Here is a 22,120-nt window from a genome sequence, read left to right as displayed (position 1 = left end):
TATGTCACTAGATGGGTTGCAAACTGGCTCAAGGACAGAACCCACATGGTTAGAATTGCTGGAGCCATGTCAGACTCCAAACCAGTTACAAGTGGCATCCCACAAGGCTCAGTCCTGGGACCTCTCTTGTTCGGTATATATTTCTCGGAGGTACAGGCCAACATGGAAGGACTGTGGCTGACCAAGTTCACAGATGACTGCAAACTGGGCGCCATAATCGACTCTCCAGCCAACACAAGCATCCTCCAAAAGGGCCTCATAGAAACAGACAACTGGTGCCAGAGCCATGGCCTCAAGCTAAACGCCAAAAAGTGTATAGTCATCCCCTTTGGCAAAAACAAAGTGCCCACAAATTACCACATAGGTGGTAATCCATTAAGTACAGAAGAAGTAATTAGGGACCTGGGAACCCAAGTTGATAGCAATCTCTCATTTGACAACACGTGGCCAATGTGGTTAGAAGAACATTTTATATAGCCCACCTAATCATGAAGGGATTCACATCTAGATCAGGAGAGGTCATCGTGCCTCTTTACTCATCCCTCATCAGGCCCATAATTGAGTACAATGCCCCTTTTGGGATGTACCTTACCAGACACCTGCAGCAACTGGAAAGACCCCAAAAGTACCTCAGCAAGAGGATCAAAGGGCTCAAACAGATGCCATATGCTGCCCGGTTAAAGAAACTCCAGCTCTACTCAGTGGCATACCGCCTGCTCAGAGGCGATCTGTGCCTGATGTATAAAGCCATGTCCAACCCGGAATTAATGGACATGCTGCACCTCAAAAAATCCAAATCCCATCGAACTATTCGCTTGAGAGACTTGAACCTCAGCACTGAAATAAATAGGACATGCTGGAGGGACAGATTCATAACCCAGAGGCTCCTTCACTTTGGAATAAAATCCCAGTCCAGGTTAGGCAGAGTCCCTCACTGACTCCATTCAAGAGGAATCTTGATGAGTGGATGGGAGATCGTAGGTTTACCCTGGGTATCACTTCTGTGTCACTGTTAGACAGAGGCACAGTATACTAACCTCGAAAAAGGGCATAGCAAAATTAATTTAAAATGGGTGGCGAAAGCCAAACACACTCTGGCTAGGCTTATAAATGCCCTAGGGCAGATAGCCTAGTATGAACCTATGAACCTATGAACCTATATGCAGCTTAGCTTCATCCCCACTCTAAGCAGATGGGCACTCCGTTAGCATTCCCTCTTCCTTTAATTTAAATCAGGAAGTGTGATGACAATTGTGGAAGCCAGTTTTCCAGTTACCAATTCAGTTACATAGAACCTGCATTTGTCTGTTTCTCATGCATGATCAATGGACTTTGTGAACCAATGTGTATACAGTCCTCTATCCTGGGCTGCCAATGCTAACCTTTCACCTTTTGGTTTGAATTCATCTCCCCTTAACCATTCCTGCGTCAAATCCTGGTCAACATGAGGTTGTTTCAGGAGTTGTCTGCACTTATTACATACTGTATGTCTTTTCTACATTTCTTTCCTTCCTATCTGATCCTGCTCCTTATATTCCTCCTATTTTGGTACATTCAGTCGCTACCTGATTTTTGTCTACTTCTCATTTGATGTCCTTTCCTGAGTGACACCGATATACTTCCACTAAACTTAGCTGAGAAGTCACCTTAGACTTCTTCTCATGTTTTAAAACTTTCACTATGTTTGGACTGGAGAGGTCAGCAGATATATACCCAGTACCATGACTGCAGATCTATACATGCAATCAGTTTTGAGGAGGCCTGTACCTTCTTCAGAATGAGAGACATATGATCCTGGTATTTCTTCTGATAAGCATGAAGCTTTTATCTTGTTTTTCTGTCAAATTGATCCAATACCCTTTGTGGCCAGTCAGTCAGCCCAAAACTGTAAGTTAAAACAGGAAGAGTTAATTGGTTTACAGCTTGGACTTTGTTCCTAGATATCAGGGCTGTTTTTGGTATTAGTTTTAGTCTTCTGAAGAATTCCTTACTGAGGTTTATTCACATTTGCTCAATTTTTTTTGCCATTCCTTAAATTCCCAAACATTTATATACTCTTTCCTGCTCAGGTTCCTTTACATCCCATTCCTGTCCCAGATTGATATTTTCTTGGTGCGACAGCTTTCCTCCTTTAAATTTTTCTTTAGCACATTCATCAAGACTAAATAATATTCTTGTATCATCTGAGATGTCTTAACCACTTGCAGTTCTGCTCTCCACTCTCCATCTCATGAATTATACAGTTTTAAGTCATCCATACAAAAAGCTGAGAAGTGTTTACCTTTGATGTTTTCTGGGAGCCAAATTATAACCAATACCTAATCTGCCAGGCAGATAGCTTAATGGGTAAAGGGCAAGAAATAAAAACAGCAGAGACAAAGAATCACCCAGGAATATTTCCCCTTTGGATTTTAAACCATGGGATGATAATTTTTACATTTTCATGTTTTCATTACAAAGTGGTTTGCCACTGTTTCATAGTCACAGTAATGTCAGTTGATCAATGTAGGATGTATGTTGCATGCGTAAACAGTCCTTTATCCAGAAATGTGGGATGCTGTCAAATGCCTTTCTGTAATCTATCCATGCTATACTAAATTTTCTTCCCCTTTTTACAATTCTCCATTATGACTTTATTTAACAACAAATGATCCTTTGTTCCATATGACGTCCTTTTGTTACCCTTTTGTTCTATTGCCATGAATGAGTTTTCCTCTAAATGACTATAAGCGCTGTCAGCACCAGTTCTGGTTTATGGTTTGTACATAATAAGAATGCAAGTTATGGATCTATACTTTTTACAATGGCTTGCAGGTTCACTCTTAAGGAGGAGGATCATAATGTTCTACATCTGCAGAAGTCAACGTGTCGTGTGTTAACTGTATTCTTTTAATCCTGTTGAGCCATTATGATAACAGAATCCTTCTTTAACCACAGGACAGTTTATTTTACTCTTGTGCAGTAATGATCTTGTTGCTACTTGGGCCTTTGTAACAACAATTCTTTGTGTTTGTAACTTACTGACCTGGCCAACAAGAATTTACTCATGTCTAAAAAATCAGTCTCAAATAAAGTTATAGTTACACATTTAATCTAATGAGGTGCCCTTCATGTTTTCATTGAAGACATTAAGCTGAACATTTCTTTCAGTATGACTAGACATCAACCCTTTTAGCTTCCAGAGAAACAGTTACTTTCCTTGTTAGTTGTTCTGAGTGAAGTAAATGCTTGAGTGCATTTATTCATTTATGTCAAGGATCTTGCTTGAAGTTTTTAACATTTATCTTAGACTTGTAGACATGTTAAAAAGTATGCATATTGCACTTATCCTATGGTTTGTTTTTGCCACATGTGGCCATGCTGTGATATAATAAGCAGCTTCAGGCAGAAAAAGTTGAACATTAGTTTAACATCAGATTTGACAAATTGATACACATTATACAAGATTTCTGGTAGCTACTGGAATCATATATTTAGATGCAAATTAAAACAAAAGTGCAAAATAGTTGTGGGACATAGATTTGGGATTTTAGCTGAGGGTGGTAACAATGGAGTGCAATTTCTGTGGCTGCAACCAGTGACAAGAAGAGTGCAGCACTTGTTTCTTCATACTATTTAATAATATTGCCCTTATCATGAACAGAACATCTGTTCCTTTGTTACTGACAAGAACTTTTTCTTATGGAGTTTATATGCCTAGACACACATTATGTTTTCCAATTTACATGGCTTAAGCCTTTTACTGATGATTTTGCCTGTATGTTCACATTTCTTTTTAGGTGATATTATGGGGACTGCGATGCAAAACATTGAAATGCTTCTTCAGGTTCCTTATGGGTGTGGAGAACAGAATTTGGTTTCATTTGCTGTTGATGTCAGTGTCTTAAGGTACTTAAAGGCAACCAATCGTCTAACAAGTCAAGCTAAACAACAATGGAGCTTATTTCTGCAAAAAGGTAAGTGACTTATTCAAAATAATCAGTAACACAAATTGTATTGGATAAAGCTATGTCTTTAAGTGAATTGTGCTAACTGTAATAATTTAAACAGAATTGCAATGAATAGGATTTGTTAATACCAATATGTTACAGCAAATTTTGTAATTTATTAGAGGCTCTAATATGCTTTATTGGATTCACTTTATAATCTCAAAATACTGAAATATCGAATTGCAGTATCTTGAGACTATAAAGCCAAATTCAAAATCGTGACTTTTAAACATACTCTACAGTACACAAACAAACACACATACACCTTCCTCCCACACTACAACAAACAAACAAAACACACACAAATGCAACAACACAGAAACACGAACTGACCCTACATATAAGCAGGAGGGCAAGCACCCCTGCACCCCAGACACCCTCGCTACTTATATATACTAACTTCAAGGTCACACTACAAAGACAAATGCACTAAACCCACCACTACACAATCTACGTTCACCTTGCACAAACACACATCACATATGTAGAAACACCACCATTCTCAACAATTACACATTCACACTCTTACCAACATCCTGTAACCTACACTTGCAACTTCCCAACACACTAACATATACTAAAGTCCCTATCCAAAACCCTTACCTGAATCTCCAGATATCCATTAACACAGCACACCACTATACCGCTGATTCAACATTTCCGGATTCAGTTATGTGACATTTCTCAGAACTGCAATTTTGCTATTTTAGTCCCGAGATACTGAAATAGGATATTTCAGTATTTTGAGATTAAAAAGTGAAACTGCTTTATCTGGTCTTTGCCAGTTTATTTCCCACCAGATGCAACCACACATCTTTTTTTCATCCATGAATAAATTTGACAACACATTAGTCATCATTTCTATCAGGCCTAGTATACCCTCCACTAACAAATGAAATCATGTTTGTGGACTTTTCCAGAAAAAACTGCTTCAGAAGATCTCATTGAGATTCTCAACAATTCCTCTCAAACTGAAAGGACTGGCACACTCATCTCTGACTTTACCAGAACCTAAACAGCTGCATAGAAAAGTCTGTACTTGTCTGACATAAATATAATGGTAGGTTCAGGAATAACTCCATCAGGTGGAATGTCCATATTAAAATATGATTTAACTAAAGAAGGAAAATAACAAAAAAGCTATAAAAAATACCCCCCCAACTCAAGACCCCACTTAAACATGACAGCAAGGAACATCGGAACACAATTATAAAATGTAAAGTTTGGTATGTGCCTAAGACTGCTAAAGGAATCTACAAATCTGCAAATCATTCTTTAGTTATGCCAGAAAATTAAATAATAATACCAAACAATCGATTGAGCTCATCAATAATGATATCAATATCCAGAGAAAGGGCTAATATATTAGCATAGAATTGTAGCCCTAACATTATCCTACCTCCCTTACTTTTGCTCCCAATATCCCTGAAATTTTAATTTTCTCAGAAATCCCTGTAGAAAAAGGAAAAAAAATGTATAATCCCTATCAAAGGCTGAAAAAAATTACTTCCAAAAGACAGTAGCCTAAACGGCAGCCATGGTGGAGCAAGAGGTTCCCTCATTCGATTCTTAGTTGGGGTGCCTTCTGTGCAGAGTCTGCATGTCCTCCCTGTGGTCACGTGGGTTTCCTCCAGGTACACCGATTTCCTCCCACATTCCAAAGACATGCTGTATGTGGATTGGACACTCTAAATTAGCTGTAGGTGTGAGTGTGTGCATGTGTATGCCTTCTCTGGAAGGTTGGGCACCAGGCTGGCAACTTGACACTGTAAAACTCCATTATCAATCAGTCTGCAGATCGTTGTTGCACTGTGGTGACTCCTAACCAGAAAAAAACAAAAGGAGATGAAGAAAGACAGTAGCCTGAAACAGCCATAATAAAATAGGCATAGTGAATACATTTCTATTTAAAAAAGGAATTAGCAAGAAATGCTCAGTTATAAATAACGTAGGATGTTCATTCTATTAAATAAAGAGAAAGTGTGGGGGGACAGGATAGCCTAACACAAAGGTATATTGAAAGATTAACCTTTCTCCAGCTCTTTCTCTCTATGGAATGTACGAGATAACAGTCAGAACCAGAAACAAGCAAATGAACTATGCTATGGCACCAACACTTATATTTAGAGGGAAATTAAAGCAACCAGCAAATACAATGAAAGACATAGGTGTCGCAATGTCTATCAGGAAGTATTTTAAATCTAGACTGATTAACTACCATGATGCAGTACAACTTCCTTATGTTCAGCTCACCATGAGTAAAGTCTCTTACTACACTATAGCCAGTTATAGAACTTTGTCTAGGACCTTAGTCAGACACATCACCTCTTTACTAGCATTAAAGTCACTTAGTATTAAAGCAAATAATATTTTCTTAGGTAATTTTTACAATCCAACTACGGACTAGCAAGCCTACATGACTACTGGAGTACAAGCACAGAAATTTCTGGACTTTAACACAAATATGCTGGAGCAACCACTAGGGACAAAACATCCTCGAACTTATCCTTAAAAATGTGGGTATGTCTAGCTCCATTCATTTTGTATCATCCTCGCTTATCATGTCAGACCATAAAACTCTTTCCCCTGAAATAAAACTGAAACCAGAGATACCAGTAGTACCTAAAATATTTAGATGCAACCATTATTCTTCTAAGTGATACTCTGGTAAGTTTCAAATTCCCCCAAAGCCAGTAAACTTCATTAAATATGTGGAAATGTGCACCTCTGACTTGTATAAGCATGTCGAGCACTGTTACAGCAGCCCTACCTTGTAGAAACTGTCATAGGGCTAACCCCAAAATTAAACATCCTGCATGGAAGCATAATGTAAACAACCTTTAAACTAAAAGAAAGAAAACTGCAGCAAAATATCTGAAGAGTAACCACAGCAAGCTGGCTCTATCATCATCATCATCATCATCATTAAAATAAATAAATGCCTCAAGAGGTAATCAAAATAACAAAGCCGAGTTTGAGGAGAAGATAACCACCATGTAAAGGGCAGTCATAAAGCATTATTGTGCTTTGTTCACAACTTAAGAGCTCAACACAGCCATGTGCTTTGCTGATTGTGAATGATATCACCTACACTGAAGCTGAAGGCAAAGCAAACTTATTAGCTGATGAATTCAGCTCCATTTTCTCTCCCCTTTTATCCCTTATTATCTCACAAGATATCCCAGTAACTGATAACCCCCTTCTGCCTTCTAGTGGAACCAAGTACTAAACACAGTGTCAAAGGCCAGGAGTACTGCCTCAGCTGACCCTGACAGTATCTCAGGATGTAGCTTGAATTTCGTGACATATAATTTATCTTTAGGCCTGTTAACAGTGTTAAACTTCAGCCTCCACACAGGCTTTGTATCAATTGAATGGTGGGCAAAGATGGTTATAACCCTGCAAAAGGGAGGACCAAAACTGACAGGAGAAACTACTGATCCATAGGTCTGGCCAGCCTCGTTTGTAAGGCCATGGAAAACTCATAATGGAATTAATAAATAATGACATAAGTAACCTCCAATGCTTAGACCCATCTCAGTGTGGGTTTGTCAAAGGCAGGTCTAGCTCACTCAGTGTAGTAGATGTCTTTGATGTGTCACCAAAGCAAAGTACAAAGTCTGGAAGGTGCATACTACCTACCTAAATGTGTCCAAAGCTTTTAACACAATACCTCATTCAAGCATAGTGAAAATAAATTATCCGACTGGGAATAAAATCCTATATCATCTGCTGGATTGCCAAATGGCTCACAGACAGGACTAAGGAGCGAAGGACAGGGAAAACTACCACCACAAAAAGACCTGTCCCAGTAGTGTTTCACAGGGCATGGTACTGATGGTACTGGAATTTCTACTGTTTGACATCTACGTTGAAGTAAAGGCAAACAACAAGGGTCTCTGGATGACAAAGTTTGCAGATGATTGAAAGCTGATGCAGTCAGTGAATGCCAATATGAGTCAGCCGTTCTAAAGGAAGGCTTGTTCCAAATAAATAACTGGTACAAAGCCATAGATTAAAACTAAATGTCAATAAGTGCATTATTGTATCCTTTAGAAAACCAACTATCAAAGTAAATTACCACATTGACAATACAAATGTGTACCGCATCTTACTTTCGAACAACGTGTGTCCACAGGGGTAAGAAAGTCTTTCTATATTGCACAAAGTATAAGTAAAGGTATTGCTTGCATGTTCAAGGATGTTATTGTGTTCCTTTACCTGGTTCTGATCAGGCTAGTCACCAGCAAGTATCTTGCCAGGCATATGCAGTAACTCAAACACCCATTGAGGGAATGCAGGGCCTAATACAGAAGTCCTACATGGGCCATCCTAAAGTGCTATTACTGTATTTGCTATACTCCAGACTGCTGAGAGGGGACCTCTGTGGCTTATAAGGCATCTTGTGGCCCTATATTGATGGATCTTATGCAAATCCGCAAGTCATTTGTAAAATAAATATTTGTTCTAGTAACCTAAACTTCTTCTGTAACTATAACAGAAGAGTTTGGAGAGACAGGTATAATGCTCAGAGATTATCACTACTCTGGAACAGACTCGCCCTCCATGTGAAAAAAATCAAAACTGTCCATATTCAAGTGCAACCAGGATTTATGGATGGCAATGCTTGAATTTACCCCAGCAGTGTCCCTTGTACTACTTATGGACACAAGCAGCACCTAAATGCTATTCTTAAATTATGGCCTCCATAGCACTCAATAGTATTCGCTAGAAATATCATTATATTACCAAGAGTTAATCAATATCCTAAAAGTAGTACATCAATATAGACCTTGGAACTAGGTATGGATAAGTTTGACGTATGGCATAACTGACTAGACTTAAAATGCCACAAAAGGACAGTTAACTTAGCATTCACCTACAAATCGTTTAAGTTATGAGCATACCATAAGGTCTATAGGTATTAAATGGGAGCATGCAGAAGGTTGCTATGCAAGCATTATCTTTCTAGAGGACTATAAATACTACTCAGTAAATTAGCACACCTTTACCTCCATACTTGACCCCATGACAAATCTCATTTTTCAAAGCAGTGATTTTATTTTTACAGAAGTTCAACTAACTGAAATGAAACCACTTTAAACTGAAATTCCTCACATTTCATCTTAGTTTGCTAAAATGAAGTGATTTCAAACAGAAGTTGTTTAATCACTACTTGTTTAATTTGCATTGCGTTTGTAATGGGGTTATGATAGCGATGCTGTTCTTTATGAGCTATATCCAACATTTTCTGACATTATCTTCTTTTGATATGAGTTGTCCAATAGTTATACAAAGTACTGAAAACTATACTGAAAAGTATTTGTAAAATGATCATTTGTGAAAATGTGTTGTAGACAATTCATCTTTTCCTGATAAATGCTACACTTTGACAGTGATAGTTGTTAAAACTATGTCTGTACAATCTGATATACAATTTTAATAATGAAGTATTAAAGACATTATCATTAGTTATTCTGTTTTACAGGTTACCAGAAGCAACTAAACTTCAAGAACAGTGACTGCTCATTTAGTGGTTTTGGACCAAAAGATACTGAAGAAGGAAGCCTCTGGTAAATATCAATCATATCTATCCATGTTCCTTGGAGAAAGAGAAAATTAGTTTTATACTCAAACCAAATGCCTAGTGGTTGAGTTACAGTGTTTTATTGTATAGGCCCATGAATCACTTTGATAATGATTGCATAATTGAAAAAAAAAGTATGTATATATATATATATATATATATATATATATATATATATATATATATATAAATATATATAATTTTTGATTTTTGTCATTTGTGCAGTATTTGCGATTAATGGCTAAACAGTTAATGGCATTAAGAAATGCCTTCCATGATTTGTTAAGCATGTGATACACTTTCACATGTCACACTCTGACTCTAACATTCAAAATATCTGTAACCTCTCATGGTACAACATCTTCCTTTTGGCACACTAAAAAACAGGTTTATAATAGTTCAGCAATGCACATACATTGCTAAACATTTAATAATTTCTCTGAAATATCTCAGATAGTATATGTTAACAATATTTGTGGCATAATATGTAGTTATACTTAATTATACCTCCCAGAATTATAGATTCCAACTCAGATGAATTTGGTAAATCTCTGACCAGAGGCAGTTGATAAAAGCATCACTATTACAATATAAAGAAATTATGTAAAAGGGTTTATTTCAAATTTTTGTATGCATACATCCATGGTTACATTGATATGTGGTCTAGTTTCATTATCCATTCCAAATAAGAAAGTTTGCTGCATGGGATAATGGTTGTGAGATCTAATTATATATACATTATGGATGTAATTCAATAAAGCCTACATGGAGCTATTCTCCGTGTAGGCATAGTGGCTCGGCCAGAGCAAGGAGTTCAGAGGAGGAGCAATCCAGGAAACAAGGCTGGGGACATGCACGAGCCTCCCAGCAATATGCTGCCATGGATGCAATCACGGAATGTAAATCACCTCATTTGCTGGTGAAAAACATGCACATTTACCAATCCAGGAAGCAGACAGGCTTCCGTGTAGGAGCCATGTCTGCAGTAAAGATGTATGTGGTAAGTAACCGTATACCAGACTGCAAAAAAACAAAAAAACAAAAAAAAAAAAACGGGGCTGTGACATCTAAAAATAAAGCATATACTAGGTGTATTAGGCATGACAATGGCCAAACTATGGCCATTGGCATATAAAACTGATGCAAAATGTGAAAAATCTAAAGTATTTTTTAGCACATATGCCATGTTTAAGCAGAGTATTAAAGGTAAAATTAATTTCCCCATTATATTGGCCAGCATGCAGACTCATACAATGGGAGGTTATAGTGGTTGCTAAGGACATAGGCTCTTGTGTAGTGCTGTAACTAGGGTAGATGCAATTAAGTGTATGTAAATGAGCAAAGTTTATTGAATAGCAAAATGGGTCACTGTGTCCACAGGTACCTAACCGTGTAAGGACTACAACGTGGTGGTGTAAGCAGAAGAGGAAGCTAACATAAAAAGGGTGTGTGTCAGGGTTTTATTAAGCACATTGGAGCTCAGCTGCTCTTGTTTGCACTCAGCTAAGCAGGGGGGGTGTCTGAGGCTGCTAAGCTGTGCTTAGCTGTTTGAAGGAAAGCTAAGCATGCTCATGTACAGGGGTGGGTCCTTTTAGCTCAGCAATGTTTACACTAGCACCGTGGGTTTGCACGGCACACCATGGGGCTTAGAAGTGGAGGAAATGGAGAAAAAAAATTAAAATGAAATAGCTTATGAAAGCCAATCAACTATAAATGACTAATAAGCCCTCTGACACTCACACTGGCCCATTCAAACCCCTCAATAATGTCGCTGGCAGGTGTAATGTATCATAGTTAGCAGTCACATAGGCTGCATCTGCAGCACACTAATATAAAGTATGCAGACACCCTTCAATCTGATTTTTCCCACATATTCTGCACCACTGGAGTACACACTTGGGATTTTTAACTGACAAAATGCTAGGGGCTGCTGCTGCTGCTTTGCTACATCTCTACATGCTACAGGCTGAGGAAGTGATGAGGATGATGCTGACAACCGGCCCAGACTGTTTAGGAAAAGAGGGTTCAGACCCAGGTTACCCTTCAGGAGCTAAATGATCGGGACATCATAGAGGGCTACTGGCTGGGCAGGGACATACTACAGCAACTACCGAGTTGTGTCGGCCTCACCTCAGACCCAGAGCCAACAGAGGGGAACCCATCCTAGTGGAAACAATGGTATATATAACCTTAAGAATACTAGCTACAGGTACTTTCCAAATACTTACTGGGGACATCATGGGGATCTCACAGACATCCACATCCAGGGTACTCCACTAGTTCCTGGATGTCATGTAAGACATGCCAGTGAGCACATTCATTTCCTCGACACCGCTGAGGAGAAGACCAGCAATATGCGAATCTTCCAACATATAGCACACTACCCAGAGATACTGGGTGCCATAGACTGCACTCATTTGCACATCAAAGCACCACCCAGTGAGGAGGGTAGAGTTTATGTCAACTGCAAGGGGTATTACTCCATCAACTGCCAGGTCATGTGCAATGCCCAGGGCATTATCATCAATGTGTGTGCTGGTAACCCTGGCAGTTATCATGACTCCCACATCTGGCACGCTTCACAGCTGTACCAGGTGCTTGCCAGGGGGAAATCCCATATGGCCATCTAGTGGGGATGCTGGTTATGCACTGGAACCGTGGATGATGACACTCATCAGAAATGCACACCCAGCCACTGAAGAATGCCATAATGAGGCACACACACAAACTAGGAACATTGTAGAGCATGTGTTTGGGCTTCTCAAGTCACGGTTCTGCTGCCTCGACATATCTGGTGGAGTAATGCAGTAATCTCTAGCCACATGTGCACACATGTTCATTGTATGTACCCAGCTACACAATATAATCATGCGGAAACAGCTGCAGCAGGAACAGCACAGGGAAGGATGATACAGCCCCGCACCATTGCCAAGGTCCCCACAGGCACAGGGGGAGTCAGAGGAGGAACCCCCTCAGCCTGTCCCTGTAGGCAGATATAAGCATGGCCTGTATGCCCTTGGCCTTGGCAAAAATGCAATGCATAGCACATACACTGACCACCTAGGGGACCAGGGACTAATACCTCACTCTGACTTACATACACACAGTGAAATGGATGCCAGACACATCACACTACCTATACCATACCATGTATAGGTCGTGTACTGCCTGCATCTGACAGAGTCAGCCCTGAAGCACTGTCATCTCAACTGCTGCTGGCACAAGATAAGTCATTCTTATTAACAATAAATGAATGGGATAGTAGACTGTGGTAGCATATGTATGGTATTGCTGCATGTATGGTTGAGAATGGAGTGGGTTAAAAGGATAGCAGCAGACAATGGACAGTTATGTGGGACAACAGAAACTCTCTCCCAAATATTGGCTGACCCTCAATATGCAGTAGTCCCTAAGCCAGCAAAATCCACTGCACTATGTGAGGGACTTACAAACAGCAGGATCAAATGGCAAATGCATGGACATCAATGTTGGAATCCCATACATACCACTAAACCTCTTACAGCAAGAAATCTGTACAAACCATCCATAAATGTGGGGCAAAATCACACAAATAGAGACAATGATGAAATCTTCCTCTTACAGACTTATACAATGATATTAGAATAGGTCTTGCCATTGCATGAGGTCTCTGAAGGATAAGATGTCTGAAACTCAAATGTCTCTCATTACCTTTTACCTCCGGTCTTTAATGATATGCCAGTATTTCCAAGACAATCACAATACTATACCAAGTAGAACCACAATATAAAGCAAACATCTGGACAGTCTATGGAAATGTGTACAGTTGAGAGGTATGCCCCCCCACTTCCCCAATACACCCATGTTCCCATAGAAATGCAGTAACATTTATGTTTGTAGGGTAATAGCAGCAGAGCACACATTCCCAGGGCTGTCCCAACCAACTTGCTAACTTATTCTGTGTCCATAATATGCAAGGGTCAATCAGCTATGTATGTGCATGATTAATAATGTCAGGAAGTAGATAGCACTTACTGTTGGCTGTTGTGGCTTAGTGGTCTAAGTACAGTACTGTGGCCAACAGGGTCCATGGTTTGAGACTGGCTGTGCCAACTACTTTGCATGTCAGCTACACCTATGATAGGATTTGTAAACACTGTACAGAAGTCAGTATTTTGATACTGCAGGAAAGCTGGACAATGCAGGGACAGCGGGCCACACATATCGACAATACACAGCTCTGAGTAACCTACAGAATGCCTACTAGAACAGCAGGATGTGAAAAGTCAGTGTAGTGCCAGGTTATAAATGGCTGCAATCTTACTGTGTCAGTACTGACAACAAGACACTGGGCGCCATCCATACCCCTGGAATGACAGGGTGGCACACAATGTCCACACCTATGCCTCGTATATCTGTTCTGCTTGTCATAACATTGCATTTGCCTGCCAAACTATTTGAAAAACAATAAAGGTTGTTGTGAAAACATCAATGACAGAAAGTTGAAAAGCGGACGTCATACCCATAGGAAAATGCTAAAAAACTAAGAGCAAACTGTTCTCCCAACTGTCTATGTTTGTAAGAGTAATGTTAACACCCTGTCCCCATGTCTGGACCTGTGTCTGACTGCTATATATGGGCCTGTCCAGAGGTCAGTCTGTGAGGGTTTGACAGCTATGGCCAACATGTAGCCTTATAATAACATTGCAACACAAACCATCTGAGGACCACAGCAGATGTAGTGGTGCAATGATGAACAACCTGCAAAACAGGTACAATCAGAGGTGTGAAGTCCATAACCTTGTGTGTGATGTTATGCCTCCTACCCCACTCACACCATAAATACAAATACATAACAGCAGCAACTGTGGACAAAGCCTGTGACTGGACTACAGAAAGACAAAGAGACACACATAAGAGGAAGGGGAACCACTGGCAAGAAAAATAGAGAATGTGCACACCAGAACAATTTGAGCAGTAACATAGCTTCCCTGCAGTGTATGGAGTCAGTAAACAAATGTCTTGTACGGTCATCACATTACTCTATACTGCACTGCCACTGACATACCAAGAGATCCCAGTGCTATGTAGAATATACAACACACATATTATGAAAAACTCTGCTCAGTCCATTGCACTCTGTACCCACACCAGGATATGACTCAGTTAATAAGGATAGTTCACAACCAGAAGATCCCCAGATAGTATATCACTGATGTGCTGGACTGTTTACACAGTCTCATCAGCCAATCGGCTGAAGTACACAAAATCCTGGACCAGAGTGCAGCTACCTCTGGAATGGACTCCCATTCTTCCTATAGAAGGTTATAGTGGGCATGCTCCTACATTTAGAGAATTACAGACCATGTCTAAATACAAATTAGACTATACAACGGTGTTGTCCATATATGCCTTTGCATACAGACAGCTATGTACACCCTAACTGTCTCTTCCCACTCCCATTACACAGGATTACCCTCAGCTATCTGTAGGTGACACATATGTGATATATCTACATCTCTTGAGTGTGATAGACAAGCACACACACACACACACACACACACACACACACACACACACACACACACACACACACACACACACACACACACACATATATATATGTGTGTGTGTGTGTGTGTGTGTGTGTGTGTGTGTGTGTGTGTGTGTGTGTGTGTGTGTGTGTGTGTGTGTGTGTGTGTGTGTGTATATATATATATATATATATATATATATATATATATATATATATATATATATATATATATATATATATATATATATATATATATATATATATATATATATACAGGTAACATATACAAATATATCAGCTATGGACAGACAGAGATGGGGGAGAGAGACAGACAGACTGAGACAGATAGCGAGAGAGAGAGAGAGCGAGAAAGAGACACACTCACAGAGAGAAAGAGAGTTACATAGGGAGACAGACACCCTGGAAGGCATAGAGTGATGTCCTGCTACAGACATTTGCACACCAGTCGTAACCAATGGTACATGCCAGTATGAAGGTGAGCTCCATTGTGTAATGGTACTGAGGTATCGGTTGTAATATGACATCACCCGCCATGTGTGTGTGTGTGTGTGTGTGTGTGTGTGTGTGTGTGTGTGTGTGTGTGTGTGTGTGTGTGTGTGTGTGTGTGTGTGTGTCTCTGTGTGTGTTTATAGGGTAAAGTAATTTGAGGCCTTTTCCACCCAGTACACTTCCCATTGCCCTACTTTACAGGGGCTGGTGATGTCATTCACCTTAGAAGTAACTTTGGACACTTCTCAGCTTTATTAGCTCTGTGGCACAAGTGGTAAGTACATAGCACTATAGTACATATAACTAGATGGGTAGGGGTTCTAATCTCAGCATTAGCAATCCTGTCTATGTGTTAGTAAGTTAAAGTATTTTGAGGCCATTTCCACCCAGAACACTTCACATTACCCTACTTTACAAGGCTTGCTGATGTCATTCACCTTAGAAGAATCTTTAGACACCCATCGGCCCTATAAGCTCTGTGGCGCAAGCAGTAAATGTGTCCATAGGTTCATAGGTTCATAGATAGGTACTAAGCTATCTGCCCGAGGGCATTTATAAGCCTAGCCAGAGTGTGTCGGCTTTCACTGCCCAATTGATTAATTAACTGATCCTATGTCAAGCAGAGCCAATGAAGTGATCCCAGGGGTGTATTTTCTGTTACTCATACACTCGTCAAGGTTTCTCTTGAAGAGTGTTAGTGATTGGCTTTGCCTGATGTAATTTGGAAGTTTGTTCCTAAGCATGGGGAGTCTCTGTGACAGGAATCTATCCCTCCTGCATGTTCTATTTATTGTTGTGGTGAGGTTTAGCTCACTAGAGCGTGTGGCTCGCTGTGACTTGGATTTTTTTAGGTGGAGCATGTCCATCAATTCTGAGTTGGACATGGCTTTGTAAGTCAGGCAGAGATCAGCTCTGAGTAAGCAATATGCCACTGAGTACAGCCAGAGTTTTTTCATTCAGGCTGCATAGGACATATATTTGAGACCAGTAATCCTCTTGGTGAGGTTCTTTTGTAGTCTTTCCAGCTGTTTGAAGTGTCTTGTGAGGTACATCCCAAATGGGGCATTGCACTCTATGGTGGGTCTAATGAGTGGCAAGTAGAGGGGCACTATAACCTCTTTATTTCTAGATGTGAACCCTTTAGTAATTAGATGGGCCACATAGAAGGATTTCCTAACTACTTTGGCAATATGATTTTCAAAGGAGAGATTGCTATCTACCTGGGTCCCCAGATCTCTTATTACCTATTCTGTATTAAGGGGGCTGCCACCTATGTGGCAATTCGTGGGTGTTTTGTTTTTCCCAAATGGGATGACTGTGCATTTTTTGGCATTTAGCTTGAGGCCATGACTTTGACACCAGGTGTCCATCTCAGTAAGGCCCTTTTGGAGGATGCCCGTGTCAGCCGGAAAGTCAATTATGGCTCCCAGTTTGCAGTCATTCGTGAACTTGGCTAACCATAGTCCTCCTGTGTTTGCCTGTACTTCTGAGAAGTATATGCCGAACAGTAGGGGTCCCAGGACTGAGCCTTGCGGGACACCACTTGTGACTGGTTTAGAGTCAGACCTGGAGCCAGCTATTCTTACTGTGTGAGTTCTGTCTGTAAGCCAGTTGGCAACCCATCTCGTGATGTAGGGGTTTATGTTCAGGCTGGTGGGGTTTCTGTAATAACCTAGTGGGGAATGGTGTCAAAAACCTTGGTGAGGTCGAGGTAAGCTGTGTGAACCACCTTTCCCTTGTCTATGGCCTTGCTGACTGCCTTGAAGAAGAAGTCAACCAGGTTTAGTAGGCATGGTCTGCCCTTAACAAAGCTGAACTGGGTCAGGTCAAGTGTTTGGATGTTCCCAATGTCTTTGTTAATGTGTTCCATGATGATGCACTCCATAGCCTTGCAGACCAGGCTAGTCAGGCTTATGCAGCGATAGTTACCAGGGTCAGATGTGGCCCCTCCTTTGTGAAGAGGAATAACCATTGCTGTGCACCATTCTATGGGCATGTAGCCTGTGGAGAGGCTGAGGTTGAGCAGTGTGTTTAGGTGGGGGGTTAGTTCATTCTGTAGTTCATGCAAGACACAGCCTGGGACACCATCTAGTCCCACTGATGCTGTGCTTTTGGCTTTTGAAAGGGCTGCTTTCACTTTTTCAGTATTGTTGTGGGCCCTTTTGGAGGTGAGAGGGGGGTGAAGTTTGCACTGAATCTATCTGCCAAGATGTTGGCAATATCAGTAGGTTCAGTATATTTTGTGCTATTTTGCACAAGTTCAGTGCATATCTGCGAGTTGCCACTTAGATTCTTAACATAGCTAAAGAAGGCTTTGTGGTTACCTTTTGAATCCTTGGCTATTTTTCTTTTGAAGTTAGCCTTGATGATTTCATGAGGGACCTCCGTTTCTTACTGATACTGATCAGGGATGTCTTTCCTTCTTGGGATTTGCTTTTTTCTGAACTAGTTTCCTCCTTCTATTGTATAGCATGTTTATTGCAGGGGTCAACCAAACTGGCTTCCTTCTCTTAGAGCAGTGAGTCTTTGTTCTGCTAGGGATGGCATGATCCATGCATCCTTGTAGGTGCTCATAGAGTGCATTTGTAAAGGTTTCTGAATCTTGGGCAGTGTTATCCTTTAGCGTGCGGGCTGTGAAACTTACCACCTCTGTCTTAAGTAAGGTGAAGTTTGCTTTAGAAAAGATTTTTTACTGTGGTTTCCTTAGTTGGGGGTGGTGGTGGGGTGTGGACATCCAGAGTGATTAGTTTATGGTCTGATCTAACCAGTGATAGGTTGACCTCCTGTGTGGAACACCTGTCGCCCATGTTGGTGATGACCAGGTCCAATATGTTTTCACCGCTGGTGGGGGAATTTACCAGCTGATCCAAGGCATTTGAGTTGATGAATTCCAGGAAGCGCTAGGCCTGGGAATTTGTACTCGAGTAGTTTTCCCAGTAAATGGTAGGGTAATTGAAATCGCCCGATATCAGGGTGTTTGGTAGGACCTTCATGTTTTCCAGTGTCTCCAGAAAGGTGGAGTGGTGGCCCTGAGCCATGGAGGATGATCTGTAGCAGAGCACAATTTGCATTGCAGATTTGCCCGATGTTAGTTGCATATGGATGATCTCAGAGGTATCATACTGCACCACTAACCTGGAGGTGTAGGTATCCTTGATGAATATGGATACACCCCCTCCTTTTGTGTTTCGGTCCATGTTCTGTGGCCAAAATGTGTGGTATGAGTTGTAGCCCAGTAGTGCTGGGGTGCTCTCTGGAGCCTTGAACCAGATTTCAGTTACTGCACAGATGTTGATGCTCTCCATACTGAGGAGTGCTTCGAGCACGTGCATTTTGAGATTTAAACTCCTGGCATTGAGTAGCATAACCCTCAGTTTTTTGTTAATTGTGCTGTTTACAGAGGTGGGTTTGACTTTTGAGCCTTGCCTAAAAAAGGCACTATGGGGGCAGCAAGAGCCTTGGCCAGTATTCGAAAGCCTAGGGGTGACAGGTGCAAGCCGTCTCTTGCGAATCAACGCAGCTTGTTGAGCATGTTGTCCCAGGCTGACAGACACTGGATGCCCTTTGAATGACACCAGAAGCTTAGCCAATTGTTAAAATTGATCATTTTTTCTTTATACCGAGGTATCATTCTTGGTGAGGGCAGGATGGTACGCAGGGTCAGGGTCATAACAGCCTGGGCAACATGATCAATGAGCTCTTCCATGTCTCTTTTCATGTAGTCCAGGAAGGTACATCACAGGTCATTCACACCAACATGAACAATGACAGAGTCATATTTGTACTTGTTCTGGAGTGACCTGAGTGCTTGTGCTATGTTGCAGATTCTGGCTCCCGACAGGCAGCTAACAGTAACCTTCTGGTTGTCCAGCCTAGTGAGTGGGACATCAGTGTGCCTGACTATAGAGTCACCTATTACTAGTGGGTTAGGCATGTTATTTCGACTTAAGGGCTGTGATTGTGAAGCACACTGATTTTGTGTTTTATGTGTTTTCTGGTTTGTGACAGGAAGTGCAGGTTGTTTGGGTGTCTGCTTTGGAGGTCTCTGATGCTTTTGCAGGTTTTTATTTAGAGCCTCCGAGTATGATTTTGTGTATTTATGTGTATTTTGACTGTGCTGTTTTAGTAGGTTTGTGTGCGGCTGGAATTGTGGTTCAGAAGTTAACCTTCTCGTCTTGGCTGTCTGTTCCAGTCTTAGGTAGAGACAGCTTAGCTTTCAGTTTGGCTGTATAATTGCATCTCTCGCATATGTTAGTGTTTTGTGGTAGGAGGAGAGGGTTGTCTGTGTACATGAGGCAGTTGTAACATTGCCTCAGGATACCCAGATTCACCAGCTGGCCTGGAGAGTGCACCTGAAGTTGCCCTTTGGTCATGCCTGAATAGTAGGGTGAGCTGCTTAGTCGCATGGTTGGTGAGGGGTGAATAAAGAGCCTTGCTCTGCTGGGCAGTCAATGACAGGGTATATTAGTACTTGCTATTAGGTCTGAACAAGTGCTGGGCTATAAGATGCTTTTTGAGTGCTTAAGGTGAGAGTTAGACTAGTTTCAAGGGAAAAACTGAAGAGGAAACTTAGTGGAGCCATGAATAATTTAAAAGTAGCTAACCAGCACTGCCCAGTGTGAAAAACCGTGCAAATGCATTTTTTATAGTAGGGAAATGAAAGAGATAGAAATTAGCCAAAATGGCAAATAAACTACTAACTTCGGGCTGGAACCACTCCTCCAGGGACAGATAGGTTGCTCAAAGCTCCCCTCTCTCACAGGTGAACAGAGAAACTTCCTTCTATCCAAGTAAGGTATGGGCAACTCAGAAACTAGTATCACAGCCCTGAATTCAGCACTAGCCTGAAAACTGGACTATACTAGCTGAGAAAGGCAGGAAACAAGGAATTTTTTTTTGTTTTGTTTTTTTGAAAAGATAAGGCAAAAACAGTAAAAAATACACTAGAAACAGCTTTAAATGACTACAAACAATCAGAAAAGGCTATCACACTTTAGTGTGTAGCCTATGACAATTAAACAAATTATTTAAACAAAAAACTTTTTTAAAAGTACAGGCAGTCAAATAAGTACAATATGTGAAAAAAGCAAGCTTTTAAATCACAATAGATGCTGGAAAATCTGTGTTTAGGCGGAAAACAGTTATGTACAGCAAGAAAGTACAGAAAACTGATACTTAATCACTCAAAAGTCTTTCTCCTAAGCTAGAAGGCTTGTATCAGTTTAATACTTTCTAATGCTACCCAGTAGGTTAGTTACAAGAAAGATGGGAAACAAGTACAGATGTGGTCTTTTAAACCAGAAAATTGAAAGAAATGGACAAACTGTCAAAATGGTCAATAAGCTACATTTTTTGGGCCAAGAACCTCTCCTCTCATGGTAGACAGGCTACCTAGTGCTTACCACTCCCATTGAATAAGCTAGAAGGCTTTCCTCCACCACAGAAAGGCTTGCAGGGCTCAAAGGCTTACCAACAGTCCTGGATACAACAACTCTGTATCTGGACTAGGCTAGTTACAGGAAAGGTGGGAAACAAGCACAAGTGCAGCTTTTAAACCAGAATGTTGAAAGAGATGGAAAAAAAAACTGCCCAAATGGCCAGTAGCTACAATTTCTGCGCCAGGAACACTCCTCTTGTGGTAGATAGGCTACCGAATGCTTACCACTCCCACCGATAAGCTAGAAAGCTTCCCTCCAACACAGAAAGGCTTGAGGGGATCAGAAGCTTACAAAGAGTCCTGGAATACAGCAAATCTGTACCTGGACTAGACTAGTTGCAGGAAAGGTGGGGAACAAGTACAAACATAGACTTTTAAGCCAGTAAGTTGAAAGAGATGGAAAACTTCCCAAACAGCCAAATAAACTACAATTTCTGGGCCAAAACTCACTCTTCCCGTGGAGGATAGGCTATCTAGTGCTTACCACTCCCACTGATAAGCTAGAAGGCTTTCCTCCAACACAGAAAGGCTTGGGGGCTCAGAAGTTTACTAACAATCCTGGATACAGCAACTCTATAACTGGACTAGACTAGTTATAGGAAAGGCGGGAAACAGGCACAAGTCCGGCTTTCAAGCCAGAAAGTTGAAAGAGATGGAAAACAACTGCTCAAACAGCCAATAGCTACAATTTCAGGGCCAGAGACCACTCCTCTTGTGGTGGATAGGCTACCTGATGCTTACCACTCCCACTGATAAGCTAGAAGGCTTCCCTCCAACACAGAAAGGCTTGGGGGTTCAGAAGCTTACAAAGAGTCCTGGATACAGTAAATCTGTACCTGGACTAGACTAGTAACAGGAAAGGCAGCAAACAAGTGCAAATACAGGCTTTTAAATCAGAAGGTTGAAAGAGATAGAAAAGCTTCCCAAACGGCCAATAAACTATCATTTCTGGGCCAGAAACCACTCCTCCTGTGGTAGATAGGTTACCTAGTGCTTACCACTTCCACTGATAAGCTAGAAGGCTTCTCTCCAACACAGAAGGGCTTGGGCAGCTCAGAAGCTTACCAACAGTCCTGGATACA

General features: G+C 41.0%; 1 protein-coding gene across 1 annotated transcript in view; it reads left to right on the top strand.

Moving 5' to 3' along the window:
- Positions 1–22,120, top strand: part of LOC122808188 (alpha-2-macroglobulin-like protein 1) — a 452,973-nt gene that overhangs the window by 396,112 nt on the left and 34,741 nt on the right. Inside the window, exons 24-25 of the mRNA XM_044079156.1 lie at positions 3,780–3,956; positions 9,478–9,562. Coding sequence (XP_043935091.1) covers positions 3,780–3,956; positions 9,478–9,562 — 262 coding nt within the window. The remainder of the gene's footprint in view (positions 1–3,779; positions 3,957–9,477; positions 9,563–22,120) is intronic.

This window comes from Protopterus annectens, chromosome 8.part0, assembly GCF_019279795.1.
Source record: "Protopterus annectens isolate FY-2018-M chromosome 8.part0, PAN1.0, whole genome shotgun sequence".
In the NCBI taxonomy this organism is placed as follows: Eukaryota; Metazoa; Chordata; order Ceratodontiformes; family Protopteridae; genus Protopterus; species Protopterus annectens.
This window is presented reverse-complemented; position numbering and strand designations above follow the sequence as displayed.